Below are 25,097 nucleotides of genomic sequence, written 5' to 3'. Positions count from 1 at the left end.
CCTAGTCGCACATCGAATCACTGTGGTGGGTTCGCTGGCACCTCTTCCCTTCTATATATCATCGTGGAGAAACTCTACAGTTGGGGCTGAGGATTTCTATTTGGTCGTGGTTGTGCGGTGAAGTTGCAAAGTGAGGGAGGTGAGATGGGGTGGTTGGTGGAAGTGATTCTAATGGTGGTTCTTGTTGTGGGTGGAGCGGCGGAGGCCGCGACTAATGAAAGTAGAAGAAGGACCAATCGAAGAAGAGGAGGAGAGAAAGCTTGGGTTCCTTGGGTTTGGTGGGTGCCTCTGCTAGAGGAAGATGGATTCAGATCTTTTTAGCTAGAGGAAGATGGATTCAGATAGTTTGGTGGGTGCCTCTGCTAGAGGAAGATGGATTCAGATCTTTGAAGAACACCGTATGCCTCTCCCCTATTTTTCATCTTATTTTATTTTTAAAATGATTTATTGTCATGGTCGTGCGTCTCTCGTGCTTGTCCGGCTCGTACTATATAGCATTACTCTTATAAAAGAAATTAAATGAGGCCTGAAATTCCCTATACAAGAAAATATGTAGGGCTTGTAATTGATTAAGATTTAAATATGTTTTTAGTTGCAATATTGCCAATTATTGATTTTAGTTTTGGATGTGAGCCTGTTTCAAAAAAAAAAGTTTTAGATGTGAGCCTAAATATTTTCAGTGTTTAAGGACCAAAAATATATATTGTGTTAGACCAAAAATATAGCGTGGGTTGGGCTGTTATCTTTTGGGAATGTGTTCGCAATATGCTTCATGTTCCAGCTGATTTATCTGTCAGCTGTTTTTTTAGTGGGTTTGGTTTCCCAAGGGTGGGGTGGATTTTGCATTGTAACCCAATTGACTTTAGTTTTTTTTTTTAATTAAGTCCATGCGTTTTTCGAAATAGCCATATACTTTTTGTAAAGAGTCCACACAATGTTTTTGTAAAGTTCATTTAGCATCTTTTAAAGTGCTGAGCACTGATGTCCTTGTAGCAGAGATATTTTCTGCTGACGGCTGAGCCGGCAAGGCTGAAAAGCGACATTGTTAGGTTCAAATCAAATTTTCGCTTGAAGCAGATAAGACTATGGGTTGAGCTTTGGAGTCACTTCTGTTTCCGTCTCCGTCGATCCACCGCCATCTCCTCTGTGGTTGGGCGAGGGTTCTTCTGACCTATGGTTCATGGGCTGGGCTCAGTGTTACGGGCTTGGTCCTCTTGGGCCTGTTGCAAGTAGTTTTATTTTTAATCTCCTAGTTTCTAACTTTGGGTTAGGAGTAGAAAGGAGTCTTGGGCTCAAGTGTTAGAAACTGACTTGTATTTCTCTGGGCTTTGCCAACCAGTTGTACTACCCTTTTGGGTTATGGGTCTGGCCCATGTTATTAATGATATGCTTACCTTTGACCAAAAAAAGATTCTAGACTAATTTGACCGGAAAAAAATAGTTAGACTAGCCATCTTGTTCTAATGGCTGTTAGCTAGCCATTCCAAAAAAGTAGTCATTAAAAGATTTAAAGGGATAATCGATGAAGATACATGGCTTCACATAGACATTGAATTTTTGAACAAGTGTCAATTAAGCTGATATCCATGATATTTATTCAATCCTAAAGTTTTCTAATTCATAAATTGGAAATGGAACCACACCTAGGAAATAAGAACTTTGGTTTCAAGTAGAGCTAGCCAATACACTTAAAAGGTTAAATTTTCAGCTAACTAAGATCGAAAGTGGCATCAAGCCACAATTTAGAAATATGCGAGCTATTTGGACATAAAAATGACATGGTGTGCCTTTGTAACACACAAAACAACTCAAATAGTCTATAGTCTACACAAATGTAAATTTTACTTTTTATTTCCTTTACATTTTCTTTACTTTCAAGTCATTTACTTATATTTTTACCTTTAGAGTTTAAGTCATTACATTTTACTTTACTTAGCTAGTTAGCCAATTCTTTACTTTTGCTAGTTTTTTTTTTTTTTACCGTAGTTGTTACTAGCTAGTTACTTCTATGAGTTAATTCCCAAATCGACGATGAGCTCTTTTGTATCTCAGGAAAATAAATCACAATCCGTTCATATATTAAACAATCATTTTGATTAATGTTCTGGGAATCCCTGAGTACGGACGACCAGGACAAGAACCGGGACGGATACCACCTGGGGTTAACCACCCAGGACGGTGGTTAGATCCTAGAAGATCACAGGAAGAGACGAGCACCCACTTGGGGCTTCCCTTCCAAGGCAATGACGTGGACCGATTACCCCCCTAGGACGATCACCACCGATAACACGACAACGGGGTCGGTTACACTCCGGGACGACCACACCTATTCCCGCGCCTCCTCTGGAGCTGGCGACTAGGCTCGCCTCATAGTACAAAACTACAGTTGGTCCCCACTGCATAGGGGTTGACCTAGGCCAACCACCCCACGAAACTAGGGTGGTTGGGCGCATATCTCGAGGTACCCTGAACCGTTAAATCGCTGCTTTGCGGCAGGAGAAGCAGAGAATCCAACGGCTCAGGGCGAACCAAGTACGAGCCATGCATGCCGTTGCATGGCTCCAACCCTAGCTTCACTACGTGTATATAAGGGGGGATCCTCCTCCTTGCTAAAGTAACTTACCCTCTTCACTTAACCTACTAACCCTCTCATACATTTACTTACTTTAGCATCGGAGTCCCTTGCAGGAGCCCCTCCCGGGAACGTCCAACTCGAAGGCTCACCACCTCCCTGCTTCTCTCCGCTACCCCTCTCCCACCGGGTAGCTTGGTCCTCCCGATCAATTAACAACCCAGCCTAGTTATTTATTTGACCAATCCCTAATCCCTAAATCCCACCTCCCCGCTTCTCTCCGCTACCCCTCTCCCACCTTACCTATTTGTTTTGTGCATGGAAAGACTTTCAGTTAAGATTCATGATCTAGTCGACAAGGGTATGTGGAACCCCATCAGAATTTCACCCCAAGGACCTCCGATTTCTCATTTGTTTTTTGCGGATGACGTCCTCCTATTTTGCCAAGCCATTGCTCCTCAAGTTCAATTAGTGGCTGACACGCTACAAACCTTCTGCCTCCATTCGGGTTTAAAGATTAACATCACTAAATCAAAGGCCATTGCTTCTAAGGGAGTTAGACCTGAAGTGAGAGATGCGATCTGCCACATAGCCCCAATCCCATTTGTGAGTGATCTTGGACGCTATTTGGGCTTTCCCCTCACGGGAGGAAGAACATCTCGGAGCTCATTCAACTATTTGTTGGATAATATATCTAGAAAGCTTGCTTCCTGGAAAACTAACCTGTTGAATTTTGCAGGGAGGATTTGTTTAACAAAAGCAGTTATAACGGCCATGCCAACTTATACTATGCAGGTATTCTGGCTGCCTAGAACTATTATCCACAGCATGAATCAAACCATGAGATGTTTCATTTGGTCCAAGGGTGGTGGGAAGCGCGGGTGGCATTTGGTGAACTGGAAAACAATCACAAGTGACCGCCAACACGGAGGTTTGGGTGTTCGGGACCTGGAAGACCACAACACCGCCTTGCTAGGCAAGGCTATCTGGCAGCTTCATGTGAATGCTAATAAGCTTTGGGTCCATACTTTATCTCACAAATACGTTCAAGGTGGGACGGTACTCACCACCCCCGTTCGTAGTAATGCGTCGCCAGTCTGGAAAGGGTTAATGAAAGCGCGTGATGGCATTAAAAATGGCTTCAAATTCAACCTGGGAAATGGCACAACCTCCGTTTGGTACCAAGACTGGTCCGGCCAGGGTAAGCTAGCGGAGCACCTAGATTTTGTTCACATAACAGATACAAACCTTAACCTCCATGACCTCATTTATCACGACACCTGGTGTCTTAACAGATTGAACATTGTGCTCCCTGAAGAGAAGAGGGACTGGTTTGCGGCGATCACTCCTCACATCGACCCTAATGCGCATGATGGTTGGACGTGGGAAGGGAGCTCCAGCGGTAGCTACTCAGTCCGCGATGGGTATGCTTGGCTCCGTTCTCAACACCTGGCAATGAATACTGCAGCGGATTGGCGTTGGATATGGAAGCTCACCTTCCCTGAAAAGATCCGCGTCTTTGTCTGGTCCTGCCTTCAGGGTGCACTCCCTGTAAATGCGGCTCGGTTCAAGTGCCATATGGCCTTGTCGCCAGCTTGCACCAGATGTTCTGCTGAAGTGGAAGATAATCTCCACGCATTGAGAGACTGTCCTCACTCACGTGAGCTTTGGGGAAGATTGGGTGTGTGGCACTGGCTCAATTTCTGGACCCAAGACCTAAAAGAATGGATCGATCATCATGCCCGCAGCTCCCATGCTACCAAATTCCTTGTTGGCCTGTGGAACATTTGGAAGTGGAGATGCAATATGTGCATGGACACTCAACAATGGACTTTAGAGAGTGCGTGGAAAACTTTGTCATGACCATGATGAAATTGTTCGCTCCCTTCAAGCAGATAATATGGATGAGGATCATGTTTGGATGGCTAGTGTGTGGAGGCCTCCCCAAGATGACTTCTTGAAACTTAACGTAGACGGAAGCTTCAATAGTGAAAACAGTGTGACGGGTACAGGTGGGCTTCTCAGAGATCACAAGGGCTCATGGGTCCTGGGATTCATGAAGAAGGAACAAGGGGGAACGCTTTCCAAGCAGAGGCCAAGGCTCTTCGTGAAGGGTTGCAAACTGCTTGGAACCAGGGAACTCGAAAGCTGTTATGCGAAACAGACTGTAAAGAACTTGTAGACATCCTGCGAGATGATAACAAGGTGGATACCCATCCACAGGTGATTCTTCTCAAAGAGATTCGCGGCTTCATGACTCGTGCTTGGCAACTCCACCTCTCTTGGACTCCACGCGAGAGTAACCAGGCAGCAGACTGGCTAGCCAAACACAGCTATCGAGGGTCAGGCATGGAGATTACCACCTTGGATGCACCTGGACCTGAGCTTCAAGTTCTCATTCTGCGAGATGCCCTAGGCATCACTTAGCTTTTCTTGGTTTTTCTTGCAATTTTTCGATGTATCAAAAAAAAAATATATGTGAACAAACAATCTTCAATTCCCATTCCCCGTATATTGATGCTTTATAAACACACCAACAAGATTCCACTTTTTATGATTTTTTATACTTAGATCATGTCGTTCCTCACATATTCCAGAATTACTCGAAGTTCTTAGAAAGATCTTTTGTTTTCACTCCAAGTTATGCAAAAGAATCTAGAATTAGTTCTGGACTAAGACAACTGTGGCCAAAAATTGGATATCTTAAATTTGGAAGCGGTGTGCTTCAGTTTAATGCTAAGTATATATATAAGCTCAACTGAAGATTTTTTTTTATTTTTTTAGGGAAAGCTTAACCGAAGATTATTAATTTTAACGGCATGTGCTTGATTCATGTTTTGATGTTCTCCTTAATAAAATGTCCAGTTGATCATGTGAATTAAAGATCAATTGAAATCATCAGAATTCGAATGATATCTCTACTGCTCTACATAACCTTTTAGGTTGATACTTGATAGGGTGCCCACTAGGGTGCACAAGTAGCACTTTGGTCCACCGGTGCACCAGCTTTAAACACCATTAGATCCTAGAATTTTGGAATGTTCTTTAATTGAATGTTTAGGATTAGATGAGGATTCAAAGGGAAAAAATGGGAATTGACAACCCTTCTTCTTTCTCCCTGCTCCTGTTGTTTCTCCCTCGCCAGCGTTTTGCTTCAACGCTTGAGTTTTGGGTTTCAACGCACCACTGTCGACCCGTTCCGTTTGTCTCCAGTCTCAGGTAGTGGTTCCGGCGAGTGTGTGGTGATGGGTTGACCCGTGAACGTTTTCAGATCCACTGATTCTTGTGGGGATGATGTGGGACTTGAGGAGTGTCTGAAGGGAGTGAAGATTTCTGGGTTCGAGGAGGAAGCGCTTGAAATCAGGGTTGAGATCTCGCTCAAGAGCTTTGTTTTTAATCAGGGTCAGGATCTCGCTCTAGAGCTTCAGTTACACATTCGATTGTTGAAAATCACAAAGTTACTTGCTTGCTCATATTATAATCTGAAATGATTGATTCTCTTTTTGGGTAACCTAATTTGCTTCTTCTCTTCACTGGTTTGGCGACTTTCACCGCATATATCTCATTTCCCTTCAGATCTGGATTCATTTGTTGTCTTAGTGTGGAAAAATCCTTTTTTTCTTTTCCAATCCCATTTGTTTCTCTGTAAGATGATGGGCTTTGGCAGCATGTTTTTATTCTACTGTTTCAATGGGTTAGATATGGAATGTGAAATGTTATGGGGGGTTGCCATCTGTGTTTGATTGTTTATGCTTTTGTTCTTTGACATGTTTGGAGATTAATTTTTGTGTTAAGATGGTGAGGGAATTCAACGCAAGTAAAATGCTCTTTTAGAGCTCCAGTGATCGAGTGGGGAGCTCCGATGACTGGAGCTGTCATGCCTCTTTCTGGTTGTTCCGGGAGGCAGTGAAGGAGGGTACTCAGGGGTAGAGTGGAAGAGAGAAGGAAAGGAAGGGGAAAAGTCTAAAATATCCCCTGGTGCACCGGTGAACCAAAGTGCTACTTGTGCACCCTAGTGGGCACCACTTGATAGTATTTTGTTTTCTAAGCCCTCGCTCTTTTTTAATTTTCGGGCATTTTTTAATTGTGGACTGTTGGATAAGTAGACTGCACATGAGATGTCGGCTTCACGAGAAATTGTTTCAAAATTGATTGTTTCTAGTTGTTTGAGGCATTCAAGGAAATATTTTTCGTGAATATTATTGATGGATAAATACCATATTTATAAAATTACATGGTTGACTAATGATAAAAGTTAAACCCTAATTATAGGCATAATTACATAAGAATAAATACAAGAATATTCTTGTATTTATTCTTATGTAATTATATAAGAATATTCTATTAGTCAACCGTGTAATTGTATAAATACAAGAATATTCTATTCTATCGGGCATGAATACGCCTTTATGTGGGCAATTCTTATTTGCAAACAATAAGTTTTTTTTTTTTTACATTTGCAAAATTGCCTAGTAAAAAAATGCTAAATTAACAGACTTTTATCTCAATTTATAAAAAATCTTCAAACGTACAAAATATGCAATCATAAAAAGAATTACATTACTTCTTATTTTGAAAATCATGTGATACTAGATTTTTTTTTCAGGCAATAGTAAATCAATTTTTTTTTGGGTTAATTAATGTATCACACGATTATTAGTTGTGAGATTAATTTCTCCTATCTTCGTCACTGCACACGCCTAAACTAACTCGCAACAACTTTGGTACAAGCAGCAAAGGAAAAAAAAAAAAACGCAACCAACAAAGCAAACAGCCTAAGCTAGATTCTCACAAATGAGATACCGAGCGCATCGGCTAACAACATGCTTCCCAACCCCTCAAGAGACGACTCAAATGAAACTAACTCTTTGTTTTGACTAGCCTCATGCTTAACCAAAAAATTCACGCAATTCCCTTTTCAAAAAGTATGAATAAGTTCCACATTCCAGGAATGACCCAACAAATTTTGAAATTTAATATAATATTTATTTAAAAGTAATATAAATTTGAAAACCTATTGATATTCATTTCTTAAAACTCGTTGTTGGTGATAGTAGCTTATTTAAAATTGAAAATAAGAAAAAGAATGATTAAAAATAACAGAGAATGGTTGTTTCTGTGAAAGGGATCTGAGTACTAACATCTAACATCTGATATTAAAAAGTGAACCACGACTGGTATGGATAGCCTAAAGGGTTCTGGATGGATTTGAACTTTGAATTTAAACTTTTTTAAGTTAAGAGTTCAAATCCGACTGGTATTTAAATACACAATAACGAAAACTCGAAAAGTGTACCACGATATATTTCTAAAATTTTAAATATTTAAATATATTAAAAATAAAGTATAATGTACATAACTGGTGTGTGATAGTTTTACATGTGACTGATTTAAAAAAAAAAAAAAGATAGTTTTACATGTGACGTAAGAGAAAGTTACATTTTTTTTTTAATTTCAATTAAAACAAATGCATATTTAATTAGCACACATTAACTGTTACTTTAAAAAAAGTATACATTAATTAATTGTTTAAATAATTTTATTCTCTTTTAGTTTTGAATAAATTATATCTTTAAATTTTGAATTTAATGCTAATGTACCGTTTTTTTTTTGAAATTGCTAATGTACCGTTAATTAGTGTAAACATTTTTTACACAAACATCCAATGATAGGTTGCTAAATAAAAAAATAAGTTTTTAATTTGATTAAAATAAAAAGGATTATAAAAGCATTTGAATACCTGACATTCAATTATTGGACATCTGCGTAAAAATGTTTTATATTGATAGTGCACAACCATTAAACTCTATATATTTTTTTTCTTTTTTTAAAAAGGAGATAAATATGAATTTAATTCGTCACATAATTGTTTAAAAAATGTATCCAACCAATCTTATCATCTTATCTGGTAGCTTTAAAAAAATGATATCTTTGAATTTATTAATATAAATTATGATATGATTAATTAAGATCATAAAATCTAATTAATTATCTTTTAAACGTCCAAAAAAATTATATATCTTTTATATAACTATTTTTTTGGTACAACAGAAAACAATATAACTATTAAACTGATAAATATCTGAATTAAAAAGTTAAAAAAAAATCAAGTGAAATCTTAGCCATCAATTATTTTAAATAGAATTCAAATAGATGAAATCTCTCTAGAATAATCATATCACTTGAGAGAAAGAATCCATTCTGATACAAAAGTTATCAATATCAATATTTATCATGAAATCAAATACTAATATTTAACAGAATCCAACAATTTTGAATTCTCACAAAAAAAGGCTTTGAAGTTTGACCCTAATTTACCCATTGAAATAGGAATCGATTTTCCCTAACAAAAACAAACAACACCCTAACCCTAACAAGTTACCAAGTAACAACCAAATCCCCTTCCTATATAAACCAACACCCTTTTGCTTCTTCCCCTTCACAACACCAACCCAACGCGGTTAACCTCATTCCTCTCCTCTGGCTTCTCCTCCTTCTTCCGCCGCCGCAACCACCACCAACCTCCGTGTCCGTTCGTTGTGAATGGTAGAAACCCTAAGCAATCTCGATTTCATGCGCTCCCTTTTCCCTTCTTCAAGGGCGAGCGCGATTCTCCTCCGACTTTCCCCTGCTTCTGAATTCTCCTTCGGTTCTTGCAAAGAAGGCTGGTACTACCGCTGCATCGGCCTCGACCCCTGAGAAAATCCTTCACCCAAACCAATCCGATTCAATCCCCCAATTTTGTTTTTCTTCTTTTCCGGAACCATCTCGAATTTTCGATTCTTGGCAATTTGTGTTGCGATCTGATTTTGTTTCCCGTTGTGAATTTGTGTTGAATTGAACGATTGAAACGATGTTGATGAACAAGCAGAAGAAGAATCTGAACGCGAATGCGATGAGGTTGTTGATCAGCATCAATGTGCTGGGAAGCGCTGGCCCGATTCGCTTCGTCGTGAATGAGGAGGAGCTTGTGGCGGCGGTCATCGACACCGCCCTCAAATCCTATGCTCGTGAGGGGAGGCTTCCCGTTCTCGGAACTGATACCACCGGTTTCGCTCTCTATTGCCCCCACGTTGGATCTGATGGTAAACACCCCACTATGTTTTTTCAATCAGATTCAACCGCTTTTGTGTGAAGTTATCATCTTTGTTGCAATTTGAATCGTTGTGTTTAATTGCTCATTCTGGGTGTTAAATTTGATCCTAAAACCATTCAATTATGTGGATTTTGTTTTGAAATTGGGAACCCTAAATTTGTGTGTGTTTTGCAGGTCAAATAGTTTTACTATTGCATTCTAATTGGATTTTGAAACATGTTTTCTGATTGTATTATAGAATTTAATTTGATTGAAAATGAGAACTGAATTGTATGATTTTGATGGTGTTGCAGCTTTGAGTCCATGGGATAGAATTGGATCACATGGAGCTAGGAATTTCATGCTATGCAAGAAGCCACAGGGATCTCCTGGTGTAGCAGAATCTGCTGGAACTACACCACTTCCACGAAGGAGGAGCAGTGGGAGCTGGAAGGCTTGGTTCAACAAGTCCCTCAGCCTCAAGATTTCTTCCCATTGATTGATGGATACAAAATTTGACTTGTGAGGAAGGAACTGAAGAAATAAATTGTGATACATTTTGTGGTGAAATCTACATGGTATCTTTTGTTCTCACGCAAGCAAGAGAACCAGTTTAGGCACTCAAACTCTTTGAGGTTTAGGTTTTGATTGATTTTCATCCAATAAAGGTTAAGTTTTGTTTCCCTGCCTTGTTTTAAATTTGATTGATAGTTCCTTCATTTTAATGTCTTTTTCATTTGGATGTACTTTTTGTTTTTAAACATTTGGATGTACTTCACAATGAATTCTAATTAAGTTACAAAACCAGCAAAAAGGACTTCACATTTGGATACACATCGGTATCACACTATCCCTACAAACTGACAATTTTGAGAAGTTTGTGTCAAATGTGACACAAAATTAATCGCTACATTACACTTTCTTGGTTTTACACCCTTCAAGATACTAGAAGTTAACCATTTTCAATTTTCAACCAAGTCCGTTGAGTTGGACTAACTTGTTCTAAAGATTTAATTAGACAGTCAAAACACTTTTACATCACATTTTTTAAATAATTCTCACAAATTTTCTCTTTTATCTTATTTTAGTCAATTTTTCTCCGTATTTCTCTCTTCATTTCTACATCATCATTGATATGCGCCTCACTTTTAGTATGAGTGTATTTGAAGTGTTAATGAACCATTAGATTTTGTAATGCATATATTTCACCTTGCACCTAATTAACTTTATTAATATTTAATTATAATTAAAATCAACCAATTCTTAAAACATTCAAGCACGCACTTAGTTGGAGACAGTGAATGTTACCCAAATATTCTTGGAGGATATTCTTCTCATGCCGCTCAAAACGTGAGTTCGATCTATATATAGCGCAATTCATGCTTTGGAAATTAATAATTCGTTTTAAGTCAACAAAAGTACCAACTAGACGTTATTATCATATAATTTGGGATTGAAAACGAATAAAGTTGTATTTAACTGATAGTTAAATGTACACTGCATATTGAAAGTCCTTCCTCCACCAACCGTTACCAGTTCAAACATATTATATTCCAAGTTGTATTAGGATTCGTCTTGTTTTGAATTTGATGCTATTCTAATGTCGTTCTAGAAACGTGGATGAAATGTACGGTTTATATCTGATAGAGCCTTGGTCAAGGTATCACTTTTTTTCTAAGATATTCTCACAACTAGTTGTCATTAGGCTAATACACATTGTTCAGAGATTGTTAAGTGGGTACTTAGGTTTTTTCATACAGGCTGCTCAGAAATCAAACCCTATAATATAGGATTAAAAAACACGATTATCTACCCGTTAGTGCTATGTGTCATTGGTCATCAAAGAATAGCTAATACACCGAGTTGCATGCCAAATATAAATTTTAAATAAGCTGTTGCACGCTAAACCGAGTATGAAACAGACAACACTTGGAGCAATGTTTGTTTCTATCGAATGTATTCAAATCCAACATGGCCACAGCCTGTATTTGCAGACGGGGTTCTTAGCGGCTTTTCTTGGACATATTCCACCAGTGAAATGGTCTTTGTTGTTTGTATTTTGTGATATTATTTTTGTTACAATGTATTTGAAGATTATGCTGAAATGTGGACCGAATATTGAGGTTGGCAGACTGAAGAGAAGAAGCAGCTAGATGATTTATGTTGATAGGTTGTCTTGCTTTTAGGATGAGGACGATGGCATGTGAAGAGTATAAATTATATATAATAACTCTTGATAAGCACAGAGAAGTTTTTTGGTGCTACTACTGTTTGGTATAGGAAGGAGAATGTCAAAAGATAAAAAGGAATTGGTAAATAAAAGGCTCAACAAAGAGATGATTTCAGATACGGACCTACTTTGATTTTAAAGAATCAACAATGCACATGGACCCTCGGCCAGGGTGGATATGATTATAAAGAAAGCAATTTACTTTTCTTTTGGGTAAAATAAGAAAGCAAATTACTAACAGCATAAGATCATAGTAGAAAAGCTAAAGAAAATATAAGAAAGCAAATTACTAACAGCATAAGATCATAGTAGAAAAGCTAAAGAAAATAAAATGCAGAACAACAACTTAATAGCCTTTCTTTGGTTTAATTTGAGAAAAATATTTTATGTTTTCAACTTTAAAATTTTAAATTTAGAAAATATTTTTATCTTGATTTTTTGTTATCATTTTCACCATTGTTATTGTTGTCACTACCATCGACGCCAGTACCACACTCACCTCCATCGTTGTCATCACTTCTACCATTGTTACCGCAACGTCAACCACAACCTTCACGGTGTTTGCTCCCATCGCCGCTGTCACCGCACAACCACCAACACTACTACTAGGGATGGCAACGGGTAGGATCGGGCACGGGTTTTACAATTACCAAACCCAAACCCAAATCCCAGAACCCAAAACCAAACCCAAACACAAATCTTATGGGCGATAAAATGAAATTCATACCCAAATCCATTGGGTTTCGGGTAAAACCCGAAACCCAAACCCATTAGTTACGTAGCAACTCAATCCAGAACTTAATTACTTTCATATAAAAAAAAAGTGAAATTCATGGAAAGAAAAAAAAAAACAAATACTATTTATCATCCTCATCCATCACTAAAGTGAGACAACAATAGTTTACAGTTTACTTTCTCAAACATACAAAAGTACAATTAATCATCAAACACTAAGAACAAAGTTTATAAATATATATATATATATATATATATATATATATGTATGAGGGTTTTTTTGTAATTTAATGTTTCGGGTATTTTTGGGTTCGGGTTTTGGCGGGTATGGACACGGATTTAACTAATACAGTAACGGGCAAAACCCAAACCCAAACCCAAATCCAGTCAACTCGGATTTTGCCCGTCAAATCGGATTGGGTTCGGGCGGGTACCCATGAGTTTGGGCAAAATTGTCATCCCTAACTACTACCACTTCGGTCATTGCCATCGGTATCACAACCATGCACCACCTTTGCCTCTGCTGCTGCCACCATCTCCTAAACCACCGCTACCACCGCCGCCACTATTGTTGCCGCCAGCACCATCACGCTAAAATATAATTTAATTCACACATTACAATATCTTTCCAATGATTTCGTGACAGATTTATTTTCGATCGCAGATAACTGCTTAAGTTTCCTCTTGTAACAAAAAAATTCTAAAACTAACAAAAATGTTATGGAGAAAGTGCACTCACGTTCCTGAAACTTAACACTATTGTCTTAAGAGAGGTTAGTGAAATGTTTCCAATAAAATAAGAGTGGTTAATATATTATTAAGTATAGATGTGAAGTCAATGCAATAATGATAAATTTCAGGAGTGGTTGGTGCAATCTATATATATATATATATATATATATATATATATATATATATGTAAGGAGACTTGAACTTAATAATAGTAAAGATAAAATTTCTTAATGAACAATCTAGAAAAATATTTTTAAAATTAAATAAATATCAATATACTGCATGTGTGTATTATTTGATAAATAATTTCAAATATGTTTTTTGATCTCTTATATAGTAGTAAAAATATTTTCTCAATTTTTCTTATGTTATTAATAATATTTTCCTTTTAAAAAAAATTATTAAATTTCAGTAATATAATTTATTTACATAAAGGGAACTCTAATACAAGAAATTTAGTGCATCAAAAAACTCTAATACTATCTATTTAGATGTCTAAACACAATAATTTTTTCTGTTATTTTTATATTGAAGAAATATTTTAATATCTATTATTTATATAATTACACTATAATAACTTTCATATAATATAAAAAAATGTTGTATATAAACCCGTGCAACGCACGGGTATAATATCTAGTTTGCTAGTAAAATATTATTGAAATAATTCACTTATTTAATACATACAAAACAAAATTTTAAGTTGAGAAATTTGAGGGAATTTTAAAATTGAGAGGTACTAATCCGTGTGTGCGTACACACGCAAGTGCATGATTCGATTCCACCATCATAGTCTTGTGGTTGTGGATGGTGTTATACGCGAATCTTTGACAATGACACCGTGAGGTCAGAGGTGCACGTTGATCTCTTTGGCATATGAGTATGACTTTAGCGGTTGAGCTACAATTCATTTTCTTAACAAGTTTATCTGTTATTCAATTGAAACATGGCACGCATAGATTAAAAAATGTGAAATTTAAGGGAATGTATCACATTCAAATTTAATAAAACATCAAGAAAATGGGCAACTTCGTTTATGAACGAACCCATGTTGATGCCAGTATCTGTCGTACTCTTGAGTCTTGACCCCAAAACGAAAGCAAGTAAATGTCATATTCATTTGCTAGATCTTTAGAAAACGTTTCTATCAAGTGCTCTTTTGTCAATATCAAGTGATCAGCAGTTATATGTATAAAAGTAGAATATGATCTTGCTTTATCAAAGATTGGGCCGAGCTACCTATTTGTTACCGACTCATGTGTGGGCGCCCAGAATTTATTGATGTAAAGCTTGTCCTAACTGGACCCAAAAAAACTAGGCCCAACCTAATTAATTAGTTTTGTAGTATATTAGGCGAGGATCATTAACCAAACTAGAAAATATTTGTGGCCAGTATGTGTTGGTATGGTCCAAAGGGAACAAGATATAGGTGATTTCATGAAACAAATGAAAGCTTTGTTTTTCTTAACGTGAATATGAAGTGTATTTTGCATGTGTACAAGCCTTTTATTTGACAAATGGCCAAGACGAAGAACACTATTGGGAACAGAAAAAACACAAAGATGAATCATGAAATTAACCTTTGAAGACAAAAAGGCCTTCAATTGGCCCACTCTCTTTGGAATGTTGTGATCTTGTTTGATAAAAGAATTGTTGTAAGTGACCAAAAAAAATAATAGAATTGTTGTAAATGTGAACATAAAACACCATTGTTTTTAACCCAAAAAAAACACCATTGTTTAACAGTAAATTTTTTCTTTCATACCCATATTAAATTAGCTGATTAGTAAGAAAATATATTGTCATAATGGAAATAAGGTTTGGTTGTTATTGCTGGTGTTATACACACACTTTGATCTCAGAAATAGGAAGCTTAAATACTTAAATTAGGCTTTTTAATGCTTTTTTTTGCTGGCAGCAAGTTTGAAGTTTCTATAGCAAGACAACTTCCTGAATAGAATATGGTCTTGATACTTGTGTATATAGCTAATCTAAATTTTAATATGGTATCAGATCGAGTTTATCAATTAAGGACTACTCGCAATTATATATTCATGCAAATTCCACGCTAGAGATGTCCAGAGCGTGAGCGAGAGTGTGTTGAGAAGTTGTACATTGACTACAGATATGATCAAGATAACCCTTGTATATGGAAAGACAATCTTCAATTCTAAACTTTTAGTGTAGAATTAGGTCTAATTCAAATTCTAATAGTGTGAGGGCTATTTGAAATGTTTCCTTATTTTCTTGTTAAAATTAATAAGTATTACAATGAACACCAGCATGCTACAATCAGGAAAGAGTTATGGCTTCGAATAGTGAAGTCTGGGCCATGTTCAATTATTTGAGGAAATGATGTTCAAAGTTGTGTCCCCCCTGCCACTATTAGCATGAACCACATGCTGCACTGTCGGAAGATATATTAACAGCGCAGTTTATGTCCTACAGTGGAACTTTCACTAAAGGTGGACATGAAAACTGATCCTCCATCAAATATTGTTATCATTCAAGAATAAAGTGAGTTGACGACGTCGTAGAAGTTCAACACTTCATCTCTTAAGTAAGTAATTGGAGGATTCGATTCCCAACTCTTGCTAATCGGAAAAAAAAAAATTCATTAGTAGCCTCCGGCCTACCGCTTAATAAGTGGGACAAAGAATTAATCTCATGACAACTGGTTGTGATGATACTTTAGTTAATACTGAAAAAATGTATTCATTCAGGTATGTGCCTCATTTTCATTTTCTGCAAGTTCCAAGGCAGGCTTCTAGTTCCTCAATGAGACTACAAAAATGGGCCACAAAAACAATCCATTTTTAAGATTTTGAAACTTCCTTAATTGTGGAAATTTAGCTGCCTACATTAACATTACTAACCTGGGAATGAATAGATTTCTTAATGAAATTCATCTCAGTCCCTGATTGTCCAAAGTATACCAAGGTTAGCACTGAGCACTTATAGGCTGCTACAAAACTAACTAACTTCACTCATAACTATATTAACTAATAGCTTATAACTAGTAACTAGAAAGAAAAGAGATAAGGTATTGGGATTAGTAAGTGAATGGGTGTATTGACAACACTACTATTCCTCACAATTGTTCAAATACTTTATTTGTAAAAAATATGATGATGATTGTTGGGATTGGCTCATTATCTTATCAATTATTTAAATTTGATTTAAGGGGATTGTGATATGGGTGTAGAGGGACTCTATCTTATCTTATGGGTTTAGATGAGATTCTATCTTATCTGTTTAGATTATCTTATCTTGTAATACTAGAGTCATAGGGAGGGAAAATATGGCAAAAGTGAAACAATAATCTTATGATCAAAGTTAAATTTGGAAGATAGCTTGCACTCTTTTGAAAAAGTGAAAAAAGATAAGGATCATGTCTTTGGAAATTTGGTTTTCGTTAGCCCTTGATTGGTATTTTTTTTATTCTCACCATACATTACACCATGAACCCTATTAGTTTGTTTGTTTGTTAAAACTCGTTTGAAAAATAACATAGGAATAATCAATGGTAGAAACACATACAAAACACAACATCAAGAAAATAATGCATGGAGAACAAGAACGAGATCGCAAAAACTCGTTGGAAAAATGACATAGGAATCATCAATGGTAGAAACACAAACAAAACAGAGCATCAAGAAAATAATGGAACACAAGAATCAACATCGCTGAGCTAGCATTGTATTTGTATGCCCACGTGTTAAAAAATCAATTATCTCTCAAGTTTAAATTATTAGATAATTAATGTTACATAGTTTTAAATTATTAGTTCTAAGTCGCCCCTAACGCATGTCCAACTATTATGTACTAAATTCAAATTTTTTTTATTAAATAATTTAGGGGGTAAGAATTGAACTCTAGACATAGAGGCTATGATATCATGTCAAGTTACTAATTATCTTAAAAGTTTGAGCAGTTAGGTAAGAGTAAATTAAAAAATATTTTTATTCTAATTAACAAAAATAGAAATATTCATTATTTTAATATTAGTATATATACAAGATTTATAAGAAGCTAATAAATATATAGGAGGCAATTAGATAATAATTTTTCACATTTGTAAGGCCTTGTAAAACATATAATTAACATTCTTCGAAAACTATGAGTTAATTACCCTGCTATACTCAAATTAATATATGTTCTTAGAGAGTAGAATAATTAAAAATTAATGCAAAAGACAATTTTAGAGAAATCAACAATGTTTTCCTTCATTTTTTTCTTAGAAATTTAAATTATTTTTTATAAAATCTTTGGCTGATAATCCAAAAAACTTAGACCAATTCCAGAGATATATAAATATAATTTCCCCCATGAACTAAAAATTATGGCAAAAAATTCGTGTTAGGGACAATATCTTCTTCAATTTCAAAATTAACTAATTCATGTTCCCATATTTTTTTTATCTAATCTACTCAAATCTTGCACACTTACTCTCTTCTTTATATCTTACAAATCCTAAAAAAAATTATTTTTTCTTCAATTAAAACCCTTTCCAAAATAATAACAATATAATGCACTAGCTATGAGAAGAAGATTCAGTCGTACAAACCACTGAAGTGGATAAGGATGAACAAGGTTTCCCATGAAAATAAAATAGGAAGAAAATGAGTTTTGGGAATCTCATGATTAAAGAAAAAAGAACCAAATAAGGAAAAAACGTGGAGGGTTGGGAGATAAGGTGACGGGGCTAACTAAGCCACGGTTTTGTCAAACAAAGCTCAAAATCAGGCAGGGATGAATGAATATTATTATTATAAGCACATTGCTTCGGCATTCAGCAAGAACAACACAGGTCCTATTCAGGTCCCCCCCCCCCCCACATGCCTAACTGTTGTAACCACACGAGTGTCTCAGACATTGTCCATCACACACCAATCTGCATATATGATTCTCCACACACACATATCTATGCAGCACACACCCGCATCATGATTCAACATGTTTCAACAATTGAAAATATCAGTCGACATTTACATAATATAGACATCAACAAATGAATGAGAAAAAATGGAAGAAATAATAATAATAATAATAATAATATGATGTAAGAGATAAATAAAGAGAAAAATGAAACATATGCTATTGTATTTATAATGTTTGTATGTCTAAGTATTATTAGTGTTCAATGAAATTCAACTTTGTAAAAAGCATCACTTCCCTCTTCAACAATATCCCACCTTGACTTCTAACACACATGTATACTAGTTGACATGGGCAACTTCCACAATTTGTAGAAAACTGCATCCCAATAGTGGCTTTGACTAATTAAGTTAATTTTGTTATGTAAAAGTGACTATTCATCTAAGTCTCTCCTTAAGTAGTGTGAATGGGAAAGGAACGAAGAAAGTGATGAACCAAATTTTACAACAAGTAGTATGAACTATGAAGTAGAAAGAAGTAAAGAATTATAAAAATATAAAAGAGTTATGTTGACTTTTATTTACAACACAACACTAGTATTTTGGGTGTATTGTAGTATTGGGCTTCTTTAGCGGTGTGTCTTTGTGTGAGTTTGCAATTCTATTCTTGAATTTTCAATTTTGTGCATATATAGGAGGTCTTCAAAGTAAACGAATCTGTGATAGACTATAGTACTATATTAGAATTAGGATGTTTAACTCAACTCAAAAGTTAGTTCAAGAGTTGAGGGTTGTTCTACCATTTATAAATACTTATTTAACTATATCTATAACGAGTATAGACTTCTAAGTTCTAATACACACTTTAAATTATATTGGAAAGTTTTACAGTTTTATTCTTGATATTCAATTATTTATTTACCATTTATTTTCCTGCTTTTTATGGGTATCCTGATTCAAACAAGTTCCTCACTCAATTTTACATGCATTAATTGTTTCATGATCCAAGAAAAGTAGAGTAGGCACCTAGCAAAGCAGCAATTTTGGTTTGACTTGGCTTCTCTAAATATCACTAACTCATAATTGCTCAAAAGATTTTATTTTTCCTCTTCATCTTACTAGTATTTTAAAACATTGTGGCTTATAATTGTAGTTGAAAGAGACCTGATCTGCTTTCTTGTTGGTAGAAAAGGTTGGGGAAAAGGTAATAAAAGCAACATCAGCATGTGGAGAATTAAAATAGGTAACTGATGTGAGGTCCAGCAAGTTGCTATTAGAATAAAATTTAGGTGGGGCCCTACCAAAAAAGCAGAAGATGACATGTGAATAAATAGACTATAGAGCATATTATATGGTGGTGCATTATTTATACTACTAAATTATGAGATGGTCCAATACGTAGAAACCAATATGAGTGTGAGTGCTACATATGCGTTTTTCATTCATTAACTCATCTACTGGCCTGCAAAATAGTGATTAATTGACCCCTTCTAAACGCTGATGAGGCAATGCTCTTTGGGTTCATATGATTGTTCCTTCTCACCATGTGGACATAGAGTGATGTGTCACCATATTGCATTTTAAGTTTTGTAGTTGTCATTACTCAATTATTGTTGTTTTTTAAAAAGTTTCACTACTTTTAATCAATTTGTAGTTTGTAATATAAAATGAGTCAGCTATATAGACATTTCGTTTGTTAAGAGCATTTCAGGAATAAACTGATAATATTCTCTTGCCATTTAATTTATTTAATCTCTGTAGTCTTGTGAGCCTGACCAACTAGCTAGGGGTTAGGCCAGAACACAGAGTAACTGATCAAATACGTTATCACTAGTCAGATCGAGGAGATGCCAAGAGATTGCAAATTTACAAGAAATGTTGCACCTGAGAATACTGATTAATTTATTATTTGTGTTGATTATGTAGTACAAAATAAAATGGAGTTTCCCACATGAAATAGAAGATGCATGTTGTATTACTATTAACTAGAGACACTACTGTTTGTTCATGTGATTGAAACTCTCTTATAACCATTTTCAAACAGAAGTTAATTTTTAAGTTTGTCATGCTTTTAATTATTGCTCTGTTTGGTTTGGATGGAAAGGAAAGAAAGCACAGAAACCGACGAATCAATTTGAATTAAGGTGCAATTCAAATTCATTTCCCAAATTTCGTGTTTTCTTTACTTTTAATATATATTTGGAAATATGGTTTGTTTTTAAGTTATATTGTCATTTTGAAAATACCTATAAAATTAAGAGTGGAAAAACCTCCTAATTAGTTATTTATGGTAGAAGTTAGTGACAATAATTTGTTGTAGAAGTCACTGGGTGTAACTTTTGAATTGAACATGATTAATTATGTAATTTTATAATTGAATTTCTTGATATTTTTTGTTTTAACTATAACTATCATTGATTAAGGCAATTTTGTTTGAATTTGGTGTGGTGATGACCGAAGCCTAAAAGGTCTTTTTAAGAGCATAACTCCTAAGAATCAAACTCTCAAACTTAGGGGTACAATCAACCACTTTTAATAATTGCGACCGGCATTCATTGATTTTCACAATATTAGTTAATAAAATTATTTTTTTCATTAATGTGGACAAACATAAATCACTTCATTTTCAACTCACATTTATAAAAAAAAATTATTCCGAATCAATTGGGACATGCGTTAATCCAAATAGGCATAATTCTAGAATCAAAATCAACTCGAAAGAGCTTTGAGTAACTTCTGATTGATAGAATTGATTTTAAGAGAAGATAAATTAATCCAAACATGGGAAAATGACTTTAAGTTAAGCTACTTCCAATAATAGTGACCAAAAAAAAAGCTACTTCCAATAAATGCGTGGAAAGTTTAATGCGGAATAACTCATGCTATTAATATATGAGCTTAATTAGAGTGTTTAGGTTGGAAATTGAGATAAGAACATTTCTAAAGTAATGGAGAGAAAGGGGAGCATTGCAGGTTTCCTCTGCCAGAGGATCTCAGGAACTCGAGATTCTTAGAGACTACAATAGTATTCTAATATTATTTTCTAGCTGGCCAGTACAATGAAAGTTATCACCAACTTACTTAAAAAAAGAATAAGTCAATGGAGATTTTGATTTTGCTTTGACCAGAATCTGCATGCTGCTTCATTTTAGGCTACTTTTCCAGATTCAAAGAATAAAATATTAAAATTACACAGAAAATCAGAAAAAATTGGCAGAGAAGAGATAACTATAACCCAGAAGCAAAGGTAGAGAAAAACTGACACTTGAAAAAGGAAAAGGAAGCAATGTGCATGTACTACAATAATTACAATGGGAATAATAACATTTAAAAGTGAAACTCTTCAGGGGAGTAGTATTATGAAGAAGTTCATATCATGACATTAAAGTGGGTGAACCCTTTTTTTCTTCCTTTCTTTTTTTCACTTTCTGATCACTGTGATACTGTACCACCCCTGACATAAAAAAGTGGATTCGATTGTAATCGCAGCAGTAATTTTTGCTATGGACCCAAAATAATCGTTGCAGTTACAGTAATTTGCATCCATTTTGATGCTGAATCACTCAACTCTTGAGCTGATTCTCCATTTTGGTAACTTGTCTGTCATGCCAATTCTATCAAAGCTGACAATGATGGCTCAGCTTCAAATTTTCAAAAGGAACAAGATTCTATTTATTACCACCAAGCTACATAATTCATATACTCAAAACATGCATAGATAGATAGATAAATAAATACACAGCAGCAGTAGTAACCTTTTTAGAGTACTTAACCCTGAAAAATTACAAGAGATTCCAACCCAACCCAAAAGAAAAAACCAGAAAATTCATGGTTGAGCACAGAGGAAAAGGAAAAGTCCTAACCCAAAAAAGGTAAATTAACAGAGAAAATGAATCATAGACATGAGTTGGGACAGGAAAATGGACATTGGTGGGTCTATGTTTCAGGCATCAATCAATTAGTGCTCACAGCTCAGCATTTCACATTTGAACACTGTCTTCTCAGTTCTCAACCCCACAACAATTCACTTTTTTTTCTTCTAGCTTTCCTTTTCTGATAATGGGTATGAATTGAAATTAAAATTAAAAACTACCAAAAAAAAAAGCTAGGATGCGAGTTGAGTTGAGTTCAGCTGAGTTGAATCAGTGAGTCGCCACCGAATTAGAAGCGAGTTGCCACGCAGAGGTGGCAATCAATGGCCTAGTGTGCCAACCAAGAGTAAGACACCCATTATTCTCCTCCACTCTGTAACCGTCGCCGCCGGCGAAAAGCGCCAACAACATGCTAGCTTGCTTGAACGCGTTGGACCCGAGGTGAACCGGAGAGAGTCCAGCCGAGTTGAACCGGGTTCGCCACTGAGTCAGTGTCTCGTGCCGTTCGATCCGGTCGGAACCCTCGCACGCCACCACGTTGCAGATTTGCTTCCCCAGGTAGATCTCCGTCATGGCCTTGTCCTGCGACTCGACGGCGGAGGAGCCTTCGAGCGAGTCGAAGAGGGCTGAGTAGTAGTGGAGCGACTCAGTGAACCGGTCTAGGAAACTAGCGCCGTTGTGGCCAGCTTCCTGCTCCACGACGGTGAGAATCTCCGGCTGGACTTGCCGGATGACAGAGAAGACCTTCTCGAGCGCGCCGGGGCGCGCGAGCAGCTTGTGGAGCTCGAAGACGGAGTTGACGGCCACGGATTCTTCCTCCGGCGGACGGAGATCGAGCATGGAGGCGTCGAGATCGGCGAGGCTGTTGGCGACGAAGCCGCGATACTCGAACTGGACGTGGATGGTTTCCGCCAGCTGAGCGAGCTTCCACCCAACCTGCTGGAGGTGGTCGGAGTTGTCTGGTGCCGGAGGTCCGATTCCGGTGAGTCGGAACGCGGGAGGACCACCGGGGCGAAGCGCGAGGGCTTGCATCAACGCCGGCCACTGCATCCCTTGGTTGATGGCGAAATCGATGACGTGAACACGATCCTTTCCCTGAAACGCTTCGAGGATTGCTTGATTGGCGGTGAAGTGAGCGAATTTGAGGTAAGGGCAAGTCTCGTAGAAATGGATCTGGAGCGAATCGGAGAAGAAATGCTGCTGCTGCTGCGGCTGAGGAGGGTAAACGCCGTAGATTCTTCTCGCAAGGCCTTCGGCGAAATAGGTAGCGACCTTCCTCATCGCGCCTTCTTGCGACGCGGCGAGGTGTCCGATCTGCTTCACCAGCGCCTCCGCGACGGCGAGGTTGCTCCGGTCGACAGCCTCCGCGCAGGCCATGAGTGAGTGCACGAGCCGGATCCCGTTCTCCTGGGAATCCACAACCACGACGGAGCGAGTTGACGACTCGGCGTAGGGGGAGGAAGAGGAGGAGGTTTTGGTGCGTTTGCTGGAGGAAGGGGAATCAGGAGCGTAGATTGCTCTTCCCGGAATGGCTTTGAGGTCGTCGTAATCGGAGGTGGTGGTGGTTGCCGGAGTGGGGTCGAAATTGGAATTGGAGAGCATGGTTTCAAGCCATGTGCCGATGTCGGCGGGGTTGAAGTGGATGGTATCTGATGAGAGGTGGTGAGCGATGGTGTCATCGGACATGGCTTCTTCTAGTTGCTCAAGCTTCTGAGCAACTTCCGCCATGTCTGATGACCTCACCTTGTAACCCACCACCGCGAGAAGCTCGTCTTCCTCCTCCCAAACACCGCCGCCTCCCATCCAGCTCTTCCCACTCACTTGCTCGTGCTCTCTCTTCATCTTCTTCTTCTCTCTCTCTCTCTGCCACCAATTTTCCTGCGGATTTCTTTTTCCTTCTTTCTTTTGTGTTTTTCACAAGTGAGTGCGGCTTTTTCTTCAGTCTTCACGCACACCACACCAAATAGGCCAATAATATATATATATATCCTAATTTCTTAATTTTTTTCTACAAATATATATATATTTTTTATTTTTCTTTTGAGGAGATTAAAAAATAAAAACAGAGAGAAAAATAATGTATGTGTAAAAAGAAAAGAAGGAAACGCTCGTGACAGGCTCGAGCCCCAATCAAACAACAGTCTCATAACAGCTCTAACAGATAAGATCCAAATCATACATTTTTGTGTTTTTTTTTTAATTATAATCCATGATGTGAAGTTTTTAATTTAATGTTAAATTCAACTAATTTATTATATTATTTGATTTAGCCACAACGACCGACCGACCGATAAGAATGACTAATTTATTTGTCACGGGTGTTCGCATTAAGCGGTAGAGCGGCAATTTTTTATGGTAACAAGAAAGTGAAGAAGGTACAGTATGGTAAAAAAGGAGGTACAGTATGGGAAAGGGGTGTGAGTACTGAGGGGTTACTTTTTGAGTTCATGCCATTGTTATGAGTGGCTTCATTTATTTGATTCGGGACTCAATTGACTAGGCTGTTATTGTGGTTAATTGCTTTACTGCCACTTAATGGTGAAATTAATTACGGCGGAATGAGGCTAAGATTTAACTATGTTGCTCTGTTATGTTGCTAGGTTATGGGTAGGTGAGGTGAGTGTGTAGCGGTGAAAGAACAAGGATTAGGAGCTGCATTCATTGTTGTTGATACATAAACATCCATTGCCTATATTTACAGAAAAATTAAAACTAATTCAGAAGTTAGTAGTTACAAATAATATGTAAGAATTTGAAACACGTGTTTTCATAGGAAAAATGTTTTAATTTTTTTTGGCGATACATGTCAATGAAGTAAAGGGGATTTTGGTTGAATTATTTTAAATATTAAATTGATTAATTAGATAAAAATGTATGAAAGAGCTTATAAAAAATCTACAAAATTTAATGTGATCTCTAAGTATTAAAGAATTAGTCTTATAATTACCGGCTCTAAACATACTTTGAGCATCTCCAATTATGAGACATTATTTTGAGTTTTTAA

General features: G+C 36.8%; 2 protein-coding genes across 2 annotated transcripts; one reads left to right on the top strand and one right to left on the bottom strand.

Annotated features, from left to right (window-relative positions):
* Positions 1-8,952: 8,952 nt before the first annotated feature.
* Positions 8,953-10,330, top strand: LOC130714463 (uncharacterized protein At4g22758). The gene is made up of 2 exons (XM_057564359.1): positions 8,953-9,657; positions 9,962-10,330. The coding sequence occupies exons 1-2, from the start codon at positions 9,426-9,428 to the stop codon at positions 10,144-10,146; spliced, it is 417 nt and encodes a 138-aa protein (XP_057420342.1). The 5' UTR covers positions 8,953-9,425; the 3' UTR covers positions 10,147-10,330.
* An 11,591-nt stretch (positions 10,331-21,921) lies between these two features.
* Positions 21,922-24,059, bottom strand: LOC130710543 (DELLA protein 2-like). The gene has a single exon (XM_057559851.1). The coding sequence runs from the start codon at positions 23,933-23,935 to the stop codon at positions 22,364-22,366; it is 1,572 nt and encodes a 523-aa protein (XP_057415834.1). The 5' UTR covers positions 23,936-24,059; the 3' UTR covers positions 21,922-22,363.
* Between the last annotated feature and the right edge of the window lie 1,038 nt (positions 24,060-25,097).

This window comes from Lotus japonicus, chromosome 4, assembly GCF_012489685.1.
Source record: "Lotus japonicus ecotype B-129 chromosome 4, LjGifu_v1.2".
Classification (NCBI taxonomy): domain Eukaryota; kingdom Viridiplantae; phylum Streptophyta; class Magnoliopsida; order Fabales; family Fabaceae; genus Lotus; species Lotus japonicus.
This window is presented reverse-complemented; position numbering and strand designations above follow the sequence as displayed.